This window comes from Lycorma delicatula, chromosome 1, assembly GCF_047948215.1.
Source record: "Lycorma delicatula isolate Av1 chromosome 1, ASM4794821v1, whole genome shotgun sequence".
Taxonomy (NCBI): domain Eukaryota; kingdom Metazoa; phylum Arthropoda; class Insecta; order Hemiptera; family Fulgoridae; genus Lycorma; species Lycorma delicatula.
Window position 1 is genome coordinate 88,835,361 of NC_134455.1, and position 23,856 is coordinate 88,859,216.

General features: G+C 30.9%; 1 protein-coding gene across 1 annotated transcript in view; it reads left to right on the forward strand.

Annotated features, from left to right (window-relative positions):
- The window catches only part of Dhc98D (Dynein heavy chain at 89D), a 392,049-nt gene that overhangs the window by 50,556 nt on the left and 317,637 nt on the right, over positions 1–23,856 (forward strand). Inside the window, exons 10-12 of the mRNA XM_075354119.1 lie at positions 11–209; positions 12,555–12,802; positions 20,867–21,011. Coding sequence (XP_075210234.1) covers positions 11–209; positions 12,555–12,802; positions 20,867–21,011 — 592 coding nt within the window. The remainder of the gene's footprint in view (positions 1–10; positions 210–12,554; positions 12,803–20,866; positions 21,012–23,856) is intronic.

Sequence of the window (23,856 nt, forward strand, 5' to 3'; positions counted from 1 at the left end):
TTGTTTTCAGTAATCTGTTAAAAGTTGTTAGAATCAAAACAAGTGATGCTGTTAAACTTTTAAAGACTTGGAAAATGTGCTACACTGAAACAAGGCAAAGAATAGAAGATGTTGGTAAAGGACAACGTTGGGAATTTGATAGACGCAAGTTGTTTCATGAAACTGACTACATTGCTTCAGTTGCTAAGGATCTCCTTAATGTTGCTAAAGTATGTGCTAACCTATTTATAATGTTGTACTGTAAAAGATCAGTTATATAATAAGTAATGAATGAAAGAAAACTTAATAACTAATATATAGCATTATTTAATTATATATTATCGCAGAGTTTGTTATTGCAGTAGTCAGGAAATCAGTGATTGTGGAGTACAGCTATATTATCAGTTCATGTAATGCATTTATAATAATTTACGTGCCCTGCTTTCTATTTTTGTAGTTTCTCCTATAAAAAGGTATTTGGTTGCAAATGACAAAACATTAATTTATACTAGTTTAGTAGTAAGATCTAATACACACATTATATATATACTTGAGATTTGGAATCTTGAAATCAGGATATTTTAGGTAGTGATCCATTGCTATGAAGAGATGTTTTCACTTACTTCTGAGCATAAAAGTTAGGGTGAAAAATAAAACACCAAGGAAGGAAAACACCGCAACTAATTCTCTCATTTCTTGGATTTCTTAAAATTGGACTATGGATTACCAAAAATGTTCTTTAGGAAAAGTAGAGATATTATTTTGGTTAACAGTGGTTTGATTAAAAAGGGGTGCACAAAGCAAAAAACTCTAAAACTAAAAAAACAGGTGTGGATGTTTACCATAGATTATAAGTTGCCACTATCAAGGGAGTTTTTCTTAATCACCTCTTAAGGGAATGAAAAGTGGCCCATTCCAATGTGTAGAAAACTAGAATGCTAGAAGATTCAGCATAGATGTTACTTCAAAATTCTATTAATTATTTTGTAGGATTTTTCTTTAAATAAACTATCTATAAAATGGTGAAGCTTGATTAATAATGGATTTTGTAGTAGTTGTACGTTTGTGTAGTCTAATTATGAAAAAGTTTTATATCAATAAAAAATTTATGTGCTTCATTTATAATGGTTGTTAATCAATATCCATTTTATTTTAATAAGTTTAATTATTTATTCATTTTTCTGTGTTAAGCAGTATTGATTATTTTGGTCAGTTTTCACTGTAAAATGTCAAGAGGTACAGAAAATTGCAATTGTACCCACTGTAACTAAGGTGATGAACAAAAATCAGTTCATTGCTCATTTGGCGGTTGGATTTCACTATATTTTACACTCGTTAGTTTCTTGCTAAATTGCAAGTGATTGAGTTTATTGTTTTACCCAGGATCAGATAAGTTTATTAATCTTCACCTTTAAGGAGGTTATTAGGAAATGAGATTCTGAAAATAACAGTTTAGTAATTTTAAGATTTGTGATAAGAGAATTTCAGAATGCTTTGCATCAAAGAAGTGACAGTCTGTAGGGAAACAGTATTAATCTACATTATAGGATTTAGAACTACATAAATGTACATACATGATACTGTGCAATACTAGTTTAGAAAGGTGTAATGTATACATACTTACAAATTGTGTAACTATTTACTTATGATAATAATTATTGATATTAGTGTTGTGTAGCAGTTAATATTGAAACGAAATAAAGTTTAGCATTTTATCAAACTATACAACCTAATTGAAATCAGAGACACTTGTAATAAATAATAAAACATGTATTCTCATAGCTGATATTAATAATGGAAGCTGCACATTAAAGCTGAATAATTAATTTTCTTTATAATTTTCGTGTTTATTTCTATATTGCTCTTTCAGTCATTTGTCAGTATTATCTATTTAGCTAAAGCAGAGTTTCTTCTATATTAATATATTAAAAATCAATAGCAGTAATGAAGGTTTGTGAAATTATCTGTACATCTCTCCTGTTTGCTGGAGCAATTACCATTACTTTATTCTCTGCTATTACAGTTGAAGCAGTGAAAGGAGCTCATTCATATTGGAAATGAATTTTAAGGTGGGTGATTCTGCAGTCCAAACTCTGGTTCATACAAGTTCACTGTTATTGATATACTTTGTTGCAATCTATTCTTCTTTGGGTTAAGAATTTATTTTGAATTTAAAACTTTTTGGATGGAGATCCAGGTGCCACTCAATATTTCTGTATAAACCACATTGACACTTAGTGCTAGACATTACTCAGATGCTTATTGCTCATTACCCATCATGCCATTGCTTTAGATATATTGGGTCAAATGGTTTAGTTATTGTTGAATATGGATCTTCATTTGCAACTGAATGAAAGTATGACAGTCCCTTATATAAAGAAAAAACATATGACAGTCCCTTATATAAAGAAAAAACAAACTTGATTAACCAAAATCAAAAATAATATTTATTTATTCAGTAAAAACAGGCTTGCACCTCCTCACAGTTACTGAAGGATCACAATTGAATTTTTTAGTGTGAGAAAAATGCTATGTCTGACCAGGATTCAAACCAGGGATCTCCAGTTGAAAATCCGAGATACTACCATTCCACCACAGAGATTGGCAGGTGGTAAATATTCTGGGTCATGAACATTCATATAGATGAAGCAATCATTATTATGTTTGATGAATTCTACCTTAAATCTTTCTAGATGTTTAAACAAGAAGAATAACCACATCTTTAAAAGTTTGGCAATTTTTATTACTTTAATTTGCTATTTAGAAATGTTTGATCCTTGCATGTGAATTAGTATTTTGAAATTCATTTTGGAATTAGTTTCAAAAAGGTGGCACGCACTACTTTGTACTAAGGGCATGTGCTGTGACTACAGCATAAGAAATGATTTTGGGATGAAATTATTTCATTAAATACAGCTTTCACTTAGCCTGTTTTATACCCAAAACATTAATGATAAAAGATTAAGTAAGAGACTCTTCAAATGATGAGATGAGATCTGTTTTCAACACTTAAGAAAATATTCCAAGTCTTAAAAGGAAGTTTGAGTTTGTTTAATTAGCTGTTCTTGCTATCACTTCATGATTAATCAGACATTGTTCACTGTCATTGCTGATTGTTTCGATTCAAAATTCTTTGTGGTAGAAATGAGCAAATAGATGCATCATTAAAAACCTTTCAAGCACAAAGTGGATCTATATCCATATTTTGTAAGTCCAGTTTTCTAATGGCTTTAACATCAATGCATCTCATTTGTCAACAACAATAATGAAACATTGAACAACTACATTGGATAATTACATTGTGTATTTACAGCAATTTGCACAGTAATGTATTAATTTCTGTTAGCTATCATGATTGTTAATGTAGTAATAATTATCTATTAGATGCAGTTTTTTAAATTGTTAAAATTAAAGTGACAAATGAACATTTTTCTAATAAAATACAGTAGCATGCAAATTTATCTGAACCCAGATAATTTTTTTGTTTATTTCTATGTTGTGACTACACTGCTTGACCACACCCATTATTTAACTTATTTGTGTTCTTTGGTTATTTAGCAATTTTCATGTTTATAAATAGTGTTTTGTGAAAATTTATTTCATTTTTTTATTACAAACTCATATTCTCATGCCAAGAAAGTGTTTGAAAATTTTTTATTTTTCTGATCATACCAGCATGACACAATGGCAAATAGCTTGAGTGTGGTGTTGAACTAGGGACATGAATACGCTATTTTAAAATAATCTTAAAAATTGGTTCCTTTTCTCCTTAAAGAAAGGAAAATGTGGCTATAAAAAAAACCTACTGTGACACAGGATCAGTTAGTGAGAAAAAGTAAACTTGATCCAAAATTGTCTGCTATGGACTTGAATTGAGAATTAACAGCCAGTAGAACAAATTTACATCTGACAGCTGTTAGATATCGACTTCTTGCAGCTGGACGGATAGCTCGTTGGCCAGCTAAAAAGCAGCTTTTAACACTTGCAATGTGAAAAAAAAGGGCTCTTGTGGACCAAAGGCACATGACAAATGGACCATAAAAGACTGGAAAAATGTTATGTTTTTTGATGAGTAACATTTTTATGTTCAGGGACAAAGTGTTCCATATGTTAGAAAAGCAGTAGAGAAAATACATCACTGGTTCATATCCAAAAATCACTTAAACATTTCCAGAAAAAATGTTTTGGGGTTGTTTCATTTGAAGACCCTTATTTACTTCCAGCAGATATATCAAGATTCTGAAGTTAAGGGTTTTGACAACTTCAAACAATTTTCTACAAGACAATGGAGTGTTCTTTCAAGATTTGATACCATGCCATACTGGCAAAAAAGTAGAAAAACCTTTTGAAGAATGAAACATTGAAGGGCTTCTTTCGCCATTCAACTCTTTAGACTTAACCCAATTGAAAATCTTAAGCAGTAGCAACTGAGAATAAAGAAGGATGTTATTAGTTACTAGATGTTCACTAATTTTTACTGATATGATTTTTTTTTTTAAATAAATTTACATTTTATTAAATAACATCTATGTTTAAATTAATTTGCATGCTACTGTACAACAATAATATCTACTATGTACTTATTTCCCTCTATGAATCATGAGATTGCTTGCTGATGGTGAGGGGGCTTGAGTGCTGAGTGATAGAGTAACTGGACCAAAGGTGCAACCATTTCGGAGAGGTATCTGTTGAGAGCCAGACTAAAGAATGATTCCTGAAAGAGGGCAGCAGCTCCTTGAGTAGTTGTTAAGGGCATAGGTACTTAAACGGCCATATCAACATCACTCAATCTTCTGAGAGTACTGCGCAGCTGAAAGCAATGGAAAACTACAGCTGTTTTTTTTTCAAGAAAATGCAGCTCTGCATTTTCATGTAACAAAGATGGAGACCGCCTTTCTTTGTAAAATATTTTGGAGGTAAACTAGTCCCCCGTTCAGATCTCTGAGTGGGGGCTACTAAGGAAGGGGTCACCAGAAAATTAAAAAATAACATTCTATGAATCAGAGTGTGTAATGTTAGAAGTCTAAAAAAGGTTGGTAGGTTAGAAAATTTAAAAGAGGAAAATGAATAAGTTAAATGTAGATGTAGTTGGAATTAGCGAGGTTTGGTGGGAAGAGGAAAATGACTTTTGGTCAGGTGATTTTAGAATAATTAACTCAGCTTCAAATAAAGGGCAGGCAGGAATAGGTTTTATAATGAACAAGAAGATAGGGAATAGAGTAGAGTATTTCAAAATGCATCACTGTTATAAGGATAAAATCAAAACCTAAGCCAACAATGATTGTTAATGTCTATATGCCTAGAAGTGCCCATAATGATGATGAGGTAGAGTGTGTATATGAAGAAACTGACAAAGCAATTAAACACAGTAAAGGGAACAAAAATTTAATAATAGTTGGAGATTGGAATGAAAGCATTAGAAAAGGCAAGGAAGGAAGTATTATGAGTGAATTCGGGCGGGCAAAAGGAATGAAAAAGGGATCAGACTCAATGAGTTAATGCAGGAAGTATGATTTAGTAATTGCCAACACTCAGTTTAAAAATCATAATAGAAAAATATATCATGGAAGAAGCCAGGTGATAGTGAGTGCAAGGTAGATAGATGATATCATGGTTAAACAAACATTTAGAAATCAACTCGTAGACTGCAAAGCTTATCCTGGAGCAGACATTGTTAACAGTAATAATTTAGTGATAATGAAATGTAGATTGGCGTTAAAAACCTGAAGAAAAGGTGTCAGTTGAATCGATGGAATTTATAGAAGTTTGAGGAAGAAGAGGTAAAGAAGATTTTTGAGGAGGGCATTGCAAGGGATTTGAGTAAAAAAAGGTATGGTTGAAAATTTAGAAAAAGAATGGGAGAATGTTAAAAAGGAAATTCTTAAATCAGCAGAAGCGAACTTAGGCGGAACAAACAAAACTGGTAGAAAATGTTGGGTATCAAAGGATATATTGGAGCTGATGGATGAACATAGAAATTATAAGAATGCTAGTGATGAAGAAGGTAAAAGGAACTATCGACGATTAAGAAATATTATAAATAGGAAGTGCAAATTAGTGAAAAAGAGTGGATTAAAGAAAATTGTCTAGAAGTGGAAAGAGAAATGATCATTGATGAAATAGACACAGCATACAGGAAAGTTAAGAGAATTTTATGGTACATAAATTAAAATCTAATGTGTTAAACAAAGATGGTTCACTGATTTATAATATCAAAAGAAAAGGCCAGTAGTGGGGTTGAATATTTTGAAGAGTTATACGGAGGAAATGAATTAGAAACTGATGTTATAGAGGAAGAAGAAGAGGTCGAAGAGGATGTAAAGGGAGATACAATGCTGAGATCTGAATTTATTTAAGAGAGCATTATTAAAAGATTTGAATGGCAGAAAGGCTCCTGAAATAGACAGGATCCCTGTAGAATTACTGCAAAGTGAGGGGAGGAAGCGATAGACAGCTTGTACAAATTGGTGTATAATATTATGAAAAAGGGGAAGTTCCGTCAGACATCAAAAAGAGTGTTACTGTCGTGATTCCAAAGAAAGTAGGAGCAGATAAATGTGAAGAATACAGAACAATTTACAGCTTAACTACTCATACATCAAAAATCTTAACTAGAATTCTGTGCAGAAGTATTGAGAGGAGAGTGGAAGAAGTGTTAGGAAAAGACCAATTTGATTTCAAGAAAACTATAGGAACAAGGGAAGGAATTTTAGTGCTCAGATGAATAGTTGAAAGAAGATTAAAGGAAAGCAAACCAACATACTTGGCATTTATAGACTTAGAAAAGGCATTTGATAACGTAGACTGGAATAAAATGTTCAGCATTTTAAAACATTTAGGGTTTAAGTATAGAGATTGCTAACATTGCTAACATTTACAGGAGCCAAACTGCAACAGTAATAATCGAAGAACTTAAGAAAGAAGCCGTAATAAAAAAGGGAGTCTGACAAGGATATGTTCCCTATTCCCATTACTTTTTAATCTTTACATGAACTAGGAGTTAATGGTGTTAAAGATCAATTTAGATTCAGAGTAACAGTGCAAGGTAAAAAGATAAAGATGTTAATGATTTGCTGATTTGCTGATTATATAGTAATTCTAGTAGAGAGTAAAAAGATTTAGAAGAAACAGTGAATGGCATGGATGAAGTCCTATGCAAGAACTACCGCATAAAAATTAACAAGAACAAGACGAAAGTAATGAAATTGAGTAGAGATAATGTAAATGGACCACTGAATATAAAAATAGGAAGAGAAAAGATTATGGAGGTAGAAGAATTTTGTTATTTGGGAAGTAGAATTACTAAAGATGTACGAAGCAGGAATGATATAAAATACTGAATAGCAAGGCAAAACGAGCTTTCAGTCAAAAAAATAATTTGCTTGCATCAAAAATTAATTTAAACATCAGGAAAACATTTTTGAAAGTAATATTTTGAGTGTAGCTTTATATGGAAGTGAAACTTGGACGATTGGAGAACCCAAAAGATTAGAAGCTTTTGAAATGTGGTGCTATAGGAGATTGTTAAAAATCAGATGGATAGATAAAGTGACAAATGAAGAGGTGTTGTGGCAAATTGATGAAGAAAGAAGCATTTGGAAAAATATAGTTAAAAGAAGAGACAACTTATGGGCCACATATTATAAGGCATCCTTGCATAGTCGCCTTATTAGAGGAAAATATAGATGGGAAAAATTGTGCAAGTAGGCAACATCTGGAATATGAAAAACAAATTGTTAGAGATCTAGGATGTAGAGAGTATACTGAAATGAAATGACTGGCACTAGATAGGGAATCTTAGAGAGCTTGCATCAAACCAGTCAAATGATTGAAGACAAAAAAAATGTATTTATGATATTGCCGCTTATTTAAATAATATATTTTATTCAAATGGAGGCCTTTGAATCTAGGGTTTATTGTTAGAGATATAAACAAGACTTTAAAATCTTTAGCTACAAGTAGGTTGTGCATTTGCAACATAAAATATATCAATATAAGAATTCTTGGAAGTGTAGCTGCAGTGAGTTGTGAGTAAATGGCTCCTTGGCAAAACAGTTCCAAAAAGCTGTCGTAAAACTGTACAGTCAATAAATGCCCTTTCTCATGTTTAACCATGGGTTTTTATCCTTGATCCCTTCTCACCTACTATCAGTTCTATGGGTACTAGTCTGATCCCGATAGGTTTGTTCTTCATGGTAGAATGCCAGGACCTGAAGAATCGATGGATCATTGGTGCCTGGTAGGAGACTGCCGGTGGATCTTGAGGTAGTCTGCTGGACTGGTCAATAGGCAGCCTGACTTAAGGACCATACCATTAAAAATGAATGATTAATTAATTACCTAAAAAAAGTAATCTTAGATATTTTTGTTACATTTTATTTTATACATTATTTTATATATTAGGGTCATTTAGAAAGAGATAATAATCACTAAATGACAAAAGTATGATCAAATGACTATGATATTTGCCCAGTATGATCCTTTAGATGGCATGTTGTGCAGGGTTTCAGACTTGTACATTTTCTGAAAAATTGATAAAATTGAAAAGCTTTTATAATTTATTATATTTTATAAATATTGAAAAACTGTAAGTACTAAAAGCTATATTTTAACACTGGGGAAGAAAAAATAATTTTTTTTTGCCTTGGGAAGAAAAATATGTGATTCTGATAGTATTTTTCTCCTGAATTCAAATATGATATCAGTTTTTATTCATCACGCAAGGTTTTTGAGAGACAGGCATTTATAATTTCAAACATTTTAATACTGTCTGCATTCTTAACTGTACTATATTCAAACATTTGACTCTCCTAGAAAGTAAGAAATGATGATTTTCTGCTATATTTCACCTGTGGAGGATCTTTCTTGATGGTCTAACCATAATCTGCCAGCATATTAGGATTCCATTTGCCTTGATATCTCTTTTCCATAGCTGAACTTGAATGTTTGTTAAGCAAAAATAACAGTAAGAAGAGTGATCTTTGGGTTCCCTTCAAATCAAATGAGATAGCAAATGGCATGTGACATGTGCCATTTTCCATGCAGTAAGAAGCCTAGGACACATAAACAATAGTTATATGGGCCCAGGTCCTTGTTTGGTCCCCGACTTTACACCCAAAATAAAGTTCATAATACTTTTTTACTAATGGAGTAAGGTTTTGCCTTTGGGACTTCACTTCACCACATACATAACAAGCGTCACTTTACCACATACATAACAACAATTGTTAGGATTTACCAGGTATGTAAATTTGAAACCAGAATTTGTCCATTAGATGGCCCTAGCTATTAATGTAATTACTGTCAAACCACATCATTGGCGCCATACAAGTTTCATATAACAGCATAGTTTTAACATTGAACATCGACATTGAACATGTCGAGTTTTCTGCTTACAAACTACGATTTGCGGACAGCATTGATTTTCTGTTACTATTTAAAAAAGACTGCTGCAGAATTGCATCGAATGCTTGCTGAAGCTTACGTTGAACATGCTCTTGGTAAATCACAGTGCTTTGAGTTGAGTGGTTTAAAAAAAAAATTGGAAAGTGGCGATTTTTACTCGAGGATCGAAGAACGTGGCAGACCACCGAAAAAGTTTGAAGACAGCAAATTGCAAGTATTGTTGGATAAGGATGATGCTCAAATGCAACAACTCTCGGATCAATTGACGAGAAGCCGTCTCTATATGTTTGAAAGCCATGGGAAAGATCCAGAAGATGGGAAAATAGGTTCCACATGAACTGAATGAAAGACAGCAAGAAAATTGAAAGTATGCAAAAGAATAAACAATACAAAAGAAAGTCATTTCTCCATCAAATTGTGACAGGTGATGAAAAGTGGATATATATAGAGAATCCTGAGTGTAAAAGATCATGGGTAACTCCAGGTGAACCATTGACATTGATTTCAAGGCCAAATCACTATGGAAAGAACACAATGCTCTATGTTTGGTGAGATCAGGAGGATATGATCTATTATGAGCTGCTAAAACCTGGCAAAAAACCATTAATACTGAATGCTACCAACAGCAAATGATGGATTTGAATCAAGCATTGCGTGAAAAACAACCAGAATATCAAAAAAGGCAACGCAAAGTGATTTTGCTTCATGATAATGCACCATCATTACACACAGCAAAACCAGTCAAGGAAACGATTGAGGCGTTCAGTTGGGAAATACTTTTGCATGCGGCTTACTCAGCAGACTTGGCGCTGTCCGACTACTATTTCTTTGCATCGATGGGACACGCACTTGCTGAGCAGCGCTTCTCTTCTTATAAAAATGTACAAAAATGGTTTGATGACTGGTTTGCCTCAAAAGAGCAACAGGTTTTTTTGGCATTGCATTCATAAATTGTCAGAGATTGGAAAAATGTGTAGCTAGCAATGAACAATATTTTGAATAAAGTATTTTTTATTATTTTCATATAATAAACGTGTATTTCCTATAAAAAATTCCGGTTTCATATTTACACACTTGATAAACAAACTCTAGGCATTTTGTAACTACAGTGATTAATTAAAAGAAATAAAGTTGTAAATATGTAATACACAGTAATTCAGACACACAAAGCACTCACAGTGACGTATTTACTGGTTCACTACTATTTCACAACTGTATCGTTCTGATGTCTGAACCTCCACAACAGTAGCAATGCTACCCTTTGATTTGGTTCCATCATATTTACAATGTTCAAGGAGCTTTTATTTGGCAGTGAAGAAATGGATGAAAAAACGTTTTAAAATATTTAAAAAAATTACAATAACAAGAAAACTGTGAGTGATTGAGAAATTCTGAAAACAGGATAAAAAACTGCATTAAGTACACCTATTGGTACTCGTGAGACAAAAATCATATTGACCAGTGTAATTAGTATAGTTTTTCTGAACTACATGTTAAAAGTGATTTCATGAAGCTTTCTTAGATTTTTTCTCTTCTGGATACAAGCCTGTTTTTAAAATGCTTCCAGTTTCTTTAAAATGCTATATTTCCTGCTTATATATGTTTTTTGTGCTCTTCACAAAGTAAAGGTCTTATGGAACTCTCCATGGCTGAGCAGCAGATATCTTATTGTATTTTGCTTTTCCTTCATTTATTGGAAGCCTCTCTGTTGTTTGCCTCACTATATTTTATAGGGTCTAACTGAGATAAACAAAATACAAAAAGATTTAGATTCCATTTAAAGGATTCTTTCCCTTTGTTTTCGATGGTATAAAAGTTTCCTGATGAATTTAAACGTTGTTGTTTATCCATTCAAGATGAATGCTTTGGTACACCCAAAAAAACATCATTGCTGCTGAAATCATCACAACAATCAACTTGTCATACTATGATTCCTGAATGAGAATTTGCAAGCCTGATGGTATAGCAAAAATCTCTATTGGTTGTGTCCACAATGTTTTGGTATATGAAAAAAAAACATTCTGTTCTATGAAAGCCATGTTTGCTGTTAACAGTCTCAAAAATGCATTAAACTGAAAATTTCTCAAGGGTATTAGACTTATTTAAACGTGACTTACAGCTGTATATTTCTGTGATTTCTGTGTTTTATGTTAGTTGAAATACAGATTGATTATTACATGCCAGAGACCAAACAACAATCCAAACAGTGGGTGGAAGGAGGTGAAAGTGTGCCAAAGAATGTGAAAATAATTCCATCTGCAAGAAAGGTTGTGGCTTTGATTTTTTTAAATTCTTGTATTGGTGTTCATAAGCTATCTGGAAAAAGGCAGGACCAATGCTGGGGAGTATTAAGGTTCATTGCTGGATTGGACTGATGGAAGGGTGCTATTCAGGCTAAATATCTATATCTGGCCAAAAGAAAATGTTATTTCATCATGATAATGTGCCTGCACACGTCGTATTTGCCAGATTTGGCTACACCGATATTTCCTCTTCCCAAACCTGAAGAAATGGTTCTTTGGACAAAGATTCAAGTGAATCTTTATCCAAAGTCATCTTTCTCTCAAATATTGAGTCAAAGTTAAGGTAACCGCATATTTTGCAGAATTGGGTAAATTGCATTATACTGAGGGTATTAAAACTCCAATTGTTGGTCTAAATGTAGTGAATTATAAGGTGAAACATTGAAAAATAATTTTAAAAATGTTTGAAAAACCTTGTGTATTCTAGGTCAGGCTTGAACGTTTTTGAGTTATATATCCTTATATTTGTATCCATGTATAAAAAAAATTATTAAGCTATAAGTGTAAAAACCTTTTATTCATTTTTATTATTTTTTTATTCATCCAGAATTTTTGGTTATTTTGTGTGATTCCTAAAAATTTGTGTTTATCACAAGCATGAATATTCTTTCAAAAAGAGAGAATAAATCTTACAAATGGTGTTTCATTCGTATGTACTTCTAAGGAAAACTAAGGAACAATGTGTACACTCTTGATTATAGAAAATAGAGAATTAAAAAAATTTTGACCAGATTCTGTGAGTCTTTAGTTTGGCTGATTGTGCTGTTAAGAATCCATTACACTATGTGTACATTACTTGCTTGTTTGTTATTATTTGAATATTATTAATTTTTTTTTTTATTTGTGCTTGTTTTTATTGTATTACAGGTAATGCAAGCATTTTATAATATTTTTGGTGCAGAACTGAAAACAATTATTAGTGACCCAGCCCAGATTGATGCAGTTGTAAAACGTGTCGAAGCATTAACACATCCAATTGAAAAAGCTGATTTTGATATATTTTCTTCTGAATTTAAGGAACATTGGGATGCCTTAATGGCAGGATTCAATCAAGAAGTTATTTCACTTGAAAATAAAGCAAAATATTTTATTGATGAATCTTTTACTCTGTTAAGGTAATTTTTATTTAAATTGCTTACATTTAATCTAATTGCATGCAATTTAATGTGTAAAGCAATTTTTGCGATGATGATTATCTCAATTATGATATGAATATTAAGCAATGATTAATGAATGCCAAGAATTATTTTAATTGCATTTTAAAAATATTTTACCTTTTTATTACTATATTTAAAAAGGTTTCTTTCTATTTTTTGATAAAACTGATTTTTTATTTATTATTTGATTTCTTTTCATTCTACCAGTAATAGTATACAAAATGTTCTGTTAAAATAATTGCTGAGTTAAGTATTGTTTAGTAATGCTAAACAATTATGTAAAATATTACATTGTATGTAAAAGGATTTTCTCCAAAACAAAGATTGTATGACGTATGCCTAGATGTTATTTTCAGTTTTTTGTTTTTAAGTATTCTGTCAGAAAGATTTAATGAATGGCTGATCTAATTGAAGAAATATTTACTGCTGCACAATACCATTTTTGATCCCCTCAGTATAAGTATCGAAGAGTGTCCAGTTTAATTTGAGGCTATTTTAATAATGTAGTAATATGAGAGTTAATAGAGATGATCTGGTGGTCATAATAATATCAAAGGATCTGGTGGTTTAGAAATAAATTTGTCATATTGTTTCAAATATGTTTTGACAAGAACTTGCTGAAACTCTATGAAGACATAAATTATTTTTATCTAATTAAAAGACTAGAAAAATAGTTTACTGATTAACAGCCAATGGTGCATAAACGAACCTTTTTGTAAATATATATTTTTTTAATTTCTATAAGATTTTTTGCACTTTGTACAATTTGGCTTTATTTTCATAGGTGTTGTAATAAAACAAAAAAGAGAATCATGTGGTAATATAGGTTTTTAGTTAATGAGTTTGTCTACACATCAGCTTACTGTATTTTATGAGATCATGTAACCCCTTCCGTATAAGGTATATAATAATTATCATATGCTTGTTAAAAATGATTCTATTTTATTTGCTTATTTAAGTGTTGTTTATTTGTCAATTGATGAAAATTATTTATTTTGAAAACTGATAATGAATACTGATTATTAAAAAAAAAATTATGTGATGACGCACCTTTGATTTATGGTGTGGTGAATCACATACTATGTGTGCAACATGTTATTCTTACATTACAAACAATAATTTTGCAATCCCATGTTATAATATTTTTATTTTTATGTTTGAATTGTTAAATTTTTGTTTTGTCTATCATTTTTTCACATTATTACAGTGCTTTCTTTTCTCATTACATTTTGTTTTGATTTTACTATTTTTATAGATATCATTATTTTAGAAAATGTTGAGTTTCCATGACTATGTGCTCAGTCAATTTCATATGTTAATGAAGTAGTGTTTACTTTGTGATACATGCAATATATTTAAAATTAATTTTGTTTTATTGAAATGTAAGAATTTGTTAAAATGTGGAACTTTGAAAAACCATTGAGTTTGAAGAATTATATTGCATTTTAGAAGAAGATGAAGATAATATTTTACAAGCAGCTGCCATCAATGCAACTTACATTCCACTTAAAGTTGATGAACTTACTGATGAACAAGATATTGATAAAAATTTGCTAACTGAGACACCTTCAGCAGGTAACAATCAATATAGGAGGTATGTTTGAGATTCATTTGCATACTGAAAAAGACATTGGAGTTCAAAAATCCAGTTGCAGGGAAAAACCTAAAAGAAACATTCCACACTGGAAGAAAATTTAACCCATTTTTAAAAAATGCGAATTTCAGTAGAAAATAGATGAATAGAGGTTATAGAGAATACACTGTCTGGAGAATCACCCCTTGAAATAATTTTCCTTTATTTTTATAATGAATTACTGAATATGATTTTAGAATTTCGTACCAAGTATGCACTTGACAACAATCTTCACGAGTTTTTGTTAAAAAGTCCTTTACAAAAAAAATTGATTAAAATTTTAATATTGATTGGTTATCATAACTTTTTTCAAACAGATATATAGGCTGATTCTAAACTATCAGCAATCTCTCAGGAGATAATCCTACAGCTAAAAATAGGAAAAAGTTCATATAAACTTAGGCTCGAAAATGCTTCATTAGCGAGTTACGGCTAGCAAAATACTCAACCAGATATCAGTTCCCCTAGAATAATGAAGACTTCCTGAAATTCTGGGAAGCTAAATTAAGGGATGAATTTAGTTGTTTCTTATAGTTTTTGACCTTAAAATATTTTAAAATGGTCTGTATCTTCATTAGTTTTAAAGATATCTGATGTAAAACACAAAAATTGGGGGTAAAAAATAAACAGATGTTTTTGGGTTTAACGTAATAAAACTTTGTTAAAGAAGTTAATTAGATAAGGTTAATTAAGTTTTTTTTTTTCAATTAGAAATATAGAAAATTTAATTCTGTAAAGATTCATGTAAATTACTTAAGAAAAAAATTGAATCACTGGGTATAGAAATTTAACTTAAATTATAAAAATTGATTGAATTGTGAAAAAAAGGTAACAGCATGAAATAACTAATTTTGCTCATAAGTTGGAAATAACAGCTGATCATTTATTTACTATTTTTTTTATCAGAATGGATTAATTTGTGTTCATAGGTTTGTAATATCAGCTGATCAATGATTAACTTTTTGAAACAGTGTTTGAATAATCTTGGTGGTGGTTTTTGTATTATATTAAGGTATGTGTAAGATTCTGTGCACAATTCAGAAAACTGTTTTTACAAAATTTAGTGAAATTTTCTTTAATACGTAATGGGAAACAATGGAAATACATATTCGTTTGACGAGTATGTGGATACAATATTAAGTTAAGGTAAACAAGAAAGGTTTTTCAGCAGTTCAAGAATATTGTGATACTTATCCATATGTCGAGCAAACTGAGAAGAGAGAACTGTGGAGAGAACTTATAGAAACCAAAATGAGTAGATACTCATTTTGGTTGTAGTTTGGTGTAGCTGATAATTTTATTGGTCCAGTTTTCTTACCAAGGAGGCTTACAGGAGAAGCGTACTTAAACCTTTTGCAAACAAACCTGTCCATCCTCTTGGGAGATATTTCTTATGAAAATAGGTTATAGAGGTGTGGTTTATGGATAACAGGACACTTCCTCATTTTTCTAATAATGTAACAGATCATTTAAATAACACGTACAACAGACAATGGATTGGTTGAAACTGACCAGGGAAATTGCTACCACAATCCTCCAACCTCATACCATCAGAATTTTTTCTCCAGGTTTGGATGAAGTCAATTTTTTTATTCAAAATGGTTTAACACACAAGAGAAACTAAGGAATTGCATAACCAAAGCTTCAGAAACTATTAAGAAATCTAACGTTATGAAAAATGCTAGAAAAGAATTGATTTGTTGAGTGTTCGAGCAATTTCGAAGGTAATTTTTGTAATTACCTTCACTAATTTTTGTAATTTTTCCATTGTTTTCAAAGTTAAATTACATTTTATGTTAAAAGCTGTTTCCAACCTATGGACAAAATTAGTTATTTCGTGCTGTTAAATTTTTTTTTCACAATTCAGTCTGTTTTGTTTTTTAAGATTAAATTTCAATATCCTGTATTAAATATTTTCTTAAGTAATTTACATGAATCTTTTCAGAACTAAATTTTCTAAATTTCTAACTGAAAAAAGTACAAATTAATTTAACAAAATTTTCTTACATTAAACCCAGTAACGTTTACTTTTTTTACCCCCAATTTTTGTGTTTTACATCAGATAGCTCTAAAACTAATAGAGGTACAGGTCTGGGACCAATTTTTTTTTAATATTTTCAGGTCAAAAACCATAAGAAACAACTAAATTTGCCTCTTAATTTCCTTTCACAGAATTTCAGGAAGTCTTCATTTCCCTGGAGAACTGAAATCTGAGCAAAATCTTTTGCTAGCCATAACTTGCTAACAAAGTGTTTTCAAGCCTCTGTTATATGAACTTTTTTCTACTTTTAGCTTTAAAATTAGCTTCTGAGGGATTGCCATGTAGTTTTGAATCACCTGCACATTAGAGTAAGGATGAAGATAAGTTTGTTTAAATCGTACAAATTCCAGTGAGCTGCAACTCTTTTAGAATAATAAAACAAAACCTATGTCTTTCAAATAAGAGATTGCTTGACAAACAAGATAAATTTGCAAAAATATGGCCATTTTTTGATGAAGCCAGCAAAATGAATTTATAATTTGGTGTTTTTACTGATAATTTATGGTATTGATGAAGAAATGGTACTATATTTTGGCAGGCATTCAGCAAAAATGTTTATCAAGGGAAAACCAGTTAGATGTGGGTTTAAGCTTTGGTGTTTGTGTAGTTCAGATGGATATCTGTAGCAAACAAAGAAAAGTTGATGTGGACTTGGGTTACAAGTAATACTAGATTCGTTAAATGTTGTATACAATCCTAATGAGCATAGTATTTTTTAACAGTTTCTTTTCTTCATATGATCTGTTTAATTTACTCAACAAAAGAATATATGTGGCGACTGGCACTGTCAAAGAAAATAGGCTTTCCTAATTACTCATTAAAGAGTTCTAAAGAATTTCAGAAAATGAGTAGATGTTCATTTGATGAAAAAATAAATTTTGTAGTTGCTAGATGGAATGATAATACAGTGGTGAAAGTTACCAGTAACCACAGTGGCAGCCAAAAAGAAAGAAAAGACACCATTATTGCTCAGCCATTAATACTTAAAAGTTTATGTGGCATTGATTCCTATAACATTATTATTATATATATAATCTGATTGTTGTAAGAGTAATCATTAAAGCAGTTCCAAATTGGGGGGTACTGTAAAATAATAGATATAATTTAAAAAAAATAAAACTTTACACAGAAGTGCTCCTTACTCTTTTTTCCACTTATTATTTTATGTTTTAATTATTAATTTTTTTAATGATAATCATGGAAAAATTATCAAATAAAAAATGAAAAAAATTTGTATTTAAAAAAATTTCAACATAAGTTGTACATTAAGTCTTTTGAAACTACAAACTAAATCATATTTTATAAACAAAAATTGTTAAAACTTAGTTCAAAATGCTTTAATTGATCTTGTGATTTTCACTGTTTGATGTTGCTGTTCTCATACTGGTCTTACCTGATGATATTGCTGATAACTTCTTAATTAGGTTTACACATATTTAGAATTTGACTGGAAAATGTGTCAAATTTGAATTTTTAACTCATTAAATGTGCTTATATAATTTATAACATTCAAGTTTGTTAAGTCATGATATTTTTTGTAATCTAGGTGGATTTCTAATTTTTGTGTATGAGGTTATTGCCAAATGTTGACTGTATAGCTATGGAGGGCTTTGAAGTTTTGATTGCATTTTGTTTGAAGCTCCAGCCTTCTTGAAGATTTCTGAATATTGTGCAGTCAGAACAGTTCAGTTATATTCCAAAAGTATTAAGTGTGTTTGGTGATTGAATTTTGTGTGATTTGTTTAATTTTCTTTGTTTTAAGGCCACTTATTATCTTGAATTTTTAAAATTTGAAAATTATTTCTCCTAAGTCTTTATTTATGTGTGGTTATATTACGTATCTTTTTTTAAAAATTTTATTTTGTGGAGAAGTATTAAATAAATATGCTGTTATTTTTTTCTTGTATGAAGTAAAAGAGGTATTATCATGGAAAATTTTGGTTTTCAAAGTTGAACGGAAATATTCATTTTGACCATCCCTGAATCAATTTTGACTAGTTTCGGCATGACATCTATACGTATGTTTGTACGTATCTCGCATAACAATTAGCCGTAGGATGTTGAGATTTTGGATTTAGGACTGTTGTAACATCTAATTGTGCACCTTCCCTTTTCATTGCAATTGAGTGAACCAAAAGTTTCCAAAAAAGCCCAAAATATCAAAAAAACTTGGGTTTTGGATTTTTTCTTATTTACAGCAATAAGCCCTCACTGAGGACATTTCAATGATATATTATAAGTGGTACTTATTTTCATTGGTTCCAGAGTTACAGCCAAATAAAATTTTAATTAATGAAATATTTGGATTTTACAACGGGAAGGCATACCGGTTCAAATCAGACTCCATCTCCTTTATTTAACTTATATATATTGATTTAATTAATAATTATTAATCTGTGATGTAAAAAAAAAATTACAAAAACAGTTTTTCAATAATAACAATAAAAGAAATGAAAAAATCAGAAGTTAGTAAAAAACTTTTTTTGTACTTTTAAAAATGTGTATGTGTAATTTAATAGGCATTATTACATATGTGTATATGTAATAGATTTGGTGAAACATCTGATTTAATGTTAACTGAAAATTATAATTTAGAATTGTTTTATTTTTGGATTTTCTAGTTTAATTTCTGTTTAATTTTATCTACATTAAAGTTAACTACAGAGTGACTGTAAAATAGACCCTCACAAGAACAACATAAACACTGAGGCATTACATGTCTGATCTTTAATAAACTGCAAAAATTCTTATGTTTTAGTTCATTATTCCTCTGATATTGTCAGACAATACTCTCCCTAAGTCAGAGTTGTCATCATTTCATTTTTGTTTTCTGTTGCTAATCATTTAATTGCTCTTTGGTTTCATATAATTTTTCTCATCTTAAGTTGTATACACGTTCTGTAGTTTTCAAATTTTCTCTGTCTTTATATTCATCATCTTTTCTTAATCCTTTTATTCTTTCCTTGGTCTTAATGTTTTCTTCCTCTTTATATTTATCATCTTTTCTTAATTTTTTTATTCTTTCCTTGTTTTTAACATTCTCTTCCTCTTCATATTCATCTTCTTGTTGCTTTCTTGAAATATATTTCTTTATGTTATCTTTCTTTTTTCTGTATGATTGTAATTTTTGATTATTCACCAAATAATCCAATTATAATAACTGAATAATTTACACTATTAGGTCGAAATTAACATTTGTAACCAGTTTACAGGAGTTCACTAAATGGAGTAGTTTAATTATTAACTTTTTTTTATACAACACACCAGAAATCTGAAACCTTTGTTAATCAGCAACTCACGAAGATATGAATAATACTGATCTACTAATATGAGTAATAAAGGGACTTTTACTCTATCCTAATATTTCATGTAAGATTGTTGGATAAATAATTGTATACATATTTGATGTTAATAAAAATTGATATTTCAGCAGTTGTGTAACTGTCACTTTATTAAAGAATTGAGGATCGTATCCTCATTAAAGAATTGAGGAAATGAGGATCGTATCTCATTTTCAAATGAAATAAGTTTAAATGAAGTGCAGCAAAAAATGTGTATATGTAATTTAATAGAAATACAAGGAAGTCATGTGATATCCACATCAGATTTTGTTTGTGTGCATGAAGGTATTTTATAGAGTTGAGTTCTCTTACATGGTCTTTAAGTAACATTGGTGTGTTAAGTATTGTGTTGATCATGTTTTCTTTTTTAAATTTATCGCTTTGTCTAGAGTTTTTTTTTGGCTGCCAAATAAATTTGTTTTGGGATCTAATATTAATACATTTCTTATTTTTTTGGGCAGTAAACTTGGCAGGATATTTTTATATCTCTTTGTACTTTTAATGAGTTTATAAACTTTTGTATATTTTAAACTAGAAAGTTGAGCTACAGACCTGTGGAAACATATCTTTATGTACTGGGAAATTGAAGAAATGAAATGGGAAAGTTCTTAATAGTGCTACAGTGATGTGGAAACTTAGTCTGGTATAAGAAACGTGTAAAAAGACATTTATCAGATAATTCTTAAATCTGTCTATCGCTAAAAATTATATTCCTGCTTTATTCATATTGTATAATAAATTATTGTATAAAAATCTTTTTTATGAATGTCTTATTAAATCCATTTCATGGTTATAATATTTCTAAAGCTGTAATTTAATAATAATTTCACCAATCCAGTATTAAATTACAGTTTTCTCTTGGAGAAACTTGCACAGTTTCTCCATTTTTAAAAACATTTTTAAACAGTAAGTTGCACACCTACTGTTTAAAAATGTTTTCATAATTGTGTGTTATATTTTTAATGGCTCAGAAGTAACAAAAACATTTAGAGGTATTTTTCTTACAGGTCATCAGAAGAAGCAATACATATGTTGTTGAAATTTAAACATATTAATACCAGGGAAACAATTCAAGCACAGTTAATGAAAAAATTTGATCCTATTATGATTCAATTTATTAATGAAATAAAAGCTATTGATAAAACATTTATTGTAAGTTCATATTGGTTTTGTTTAATCTGATACAGAATTACATTTATTGAACAGTATGATAAAGTGTATTAATACCTAATTAAATTTTAAACAACTCACTTATGTAATTAAAGAATCTGAAATAAAGTTAAAATTTCCCTAATATTCAAATAGCAGCAGTTATAAAATTGTATTATCTGTTGTTTTCACAGTGGTATGTGTATTATGTTGTTAAATCAGATTTTGATTTAGAAATTTAATTACAAAACTGTTAAAATGCTTATTTAATTTTTAATTTCCTATAAATGAGTCTCAAACGATTTCCTCTGGGCTTCTGGACAAACCCAGTTGTATTTAGCTCTAGCCTCTGTGTGCATGGACTCTGCAGAGGTGGTCCTTTGTTTCCTGGGTACTTGTGGAACCAAAATTTCTAGTCCTCTGATAATCCCTATGATGGTTGGTTGTCCATCTGAAAAATCCCCAATAATAATCTAATGAAAAGGCCTTGCTCAGAATTGTTTGATGAGGAAAACAGTCTTGTAGAAGATAATAGCATGTCTTGTGGCCCATCCTGTCTGCAATATAAAAATCTCAAAGCTATCTTTGATATCAGAAAGTGTAAGACGTGGCCTGGCGATGTGGTATTTTAAACATCCTTAAAGAATGGAGAGTCATAGGCAATATGCTTGCCTTTATTAAGAGTAACCAGTCTTTATGTGTTGATGTTGGAGAATTTGTGTCGAGGAGAATCACTTTGGAGGATGGAGAGCTTCAAGTAAGCGTATTAATTGCTACCTTGTTTGTTGTAGCCATCAACAGTATTGCTAAATGTGTGCACATACATGTCTCATGTTCTTTGTTGATGATTTTGCTGTATATATCATGTCCTGTTAAACAGCCACAGTTTAGAGACTACTACAGAATACTATCACTTTGAAGCTTGGTCCGAGGTTACTGGCTTCACCTTTTCTCCTGAGAAAATGAAGTGTGTAGTTTTTTTGTTTGTGAGATCCTTTTATGCAAAAGTTTTTCTCAATGGAGAGATAATTACTATCTCTCCTGAAGTTTTCTAGATACACTGCAACCCTTAGTGACACCAATTGGGGAATTGATCAATCATATGTATGTTGTTTTTATTTTTCTTAGTTAGGTCCTGTTAGGATTATGACTGCATTGCCTACTCTTCAGCGCGTCATACTGTGCTTAAGATGCTGTTTGCTATACTTAGTTTTCCTTCGTCTTGCTACAGATGCCTTTAGATCAAGCTCGTCTCGAGCATACTTGTTGATTACAGTGCCATCACTTTGGGATAGATGGGACCCACTGATAGCATCTTAGTCTACCCATTTTAAAGGTCAACCAAATCATCAAGTTTTAAAAGCAGTCCTTGCAAACTCTCATTTACAATTATATGAACATCATCTATGTCGTATAGTACCAATGGGTATTCATTCCTGGTCTTTACTCTATCTTAAAAATTTTGACGCACTTTCTATTTTTCTCCATATTATAAATTCTGTTTACCTCCATTCATATCCTCTGTGGAGACTTGACCCCATAAATTTTAATTTTGACCTTGCCATACATAATAAAAAAAAAACAACTCCTATTCTCAGTCAACAAATATTTTACGAATTTCTTTTCAAGACAAACCCAGATGCACAGGTAGGTAGTCTACACAGTTAGGTTGAAACAGAACAGTACCCTTAGATACACATTGGTCCTATGTATCTACATATATATATATATATATATTTTTACAGCTTACTATATGTGTGTGTGTATATATATATATATTTTTTTTGTAGCTATATGTTCATTCTATCTATTATTACAAGTGTCTTAACTGCTTAACTGTATGCAGTCATACAGTCTTGAATAGCATTAACCCAAAGTATCATTATATCCTTATTTATAGAGACTATTATAGTGTATTCTAAACCTTAGAAGATCTGTATTCTAGATGTCCTATTATTACCGAAATTTATAATGCAGTCACTGAGTTGAACGATCGCAACACATAAGTGAGTTTCTGCTGGATCCCTAACCATGTGGAAATTCCAGATAATGAACGTGTGGATCTGCTGCTAAAGACACATGTAAAAAACAGTTTTTCACCACTCATGTTTACTACTACTGATTTTATAAATTGTGTAAAACACATTCTGTTTGAGCAAAGTGGCAAGATGACTAGACTTCTACAATAGATAAGTACAACACATCAAGGATACTGTATTACCATGGGATTCTATGTAGAAAAATTCACTAGAGGAAGTGGTCCTCTGCCAGTTTCAGTTGACATACCAGAGCTAGTCACAGGCATCCAATGTCATCAAAAAATGCACCACTTTGCGTATGATGTGACTTTTCTTTATTTTCTTTCTTTTTCCTGTTTAGCCTCCGGTAACTACCGTTTAGATAATTCTTCAGAGGATGAATGAGGATGATATTTATGAGTGTAAATGAAGTGTAGTCTTGTAAATTCTCAGTTCGACCATTCCTGAGATGTGTGGTTAATTGAAACCCAACCACCAAAGAACACCGGTATCCACGATGTAGTATTCAAATCTATGTAAAAGTAACTGGCTTTAGTAGGACTTGAACGCTGTAACTCTCGACTTCCAAATCAGCTGATTTGGGAAGACGCGTTAACCACTAGACCAACCCGGTGGGTTACGTATGATGTGACTACTGCTCAACTGTGTGCCGTATTTTTGTGGATTGCATATGATATACAGCCTTGTGCAAATTTAAATTGCTGAGAAACATTTGCCATTTCCTAGACAATGATAAGAAGGTTTTAGATCAGGTATTGTTATTCCTACGGAGTATCAATATATTTCACAAAATTTACTATTTGCTATGT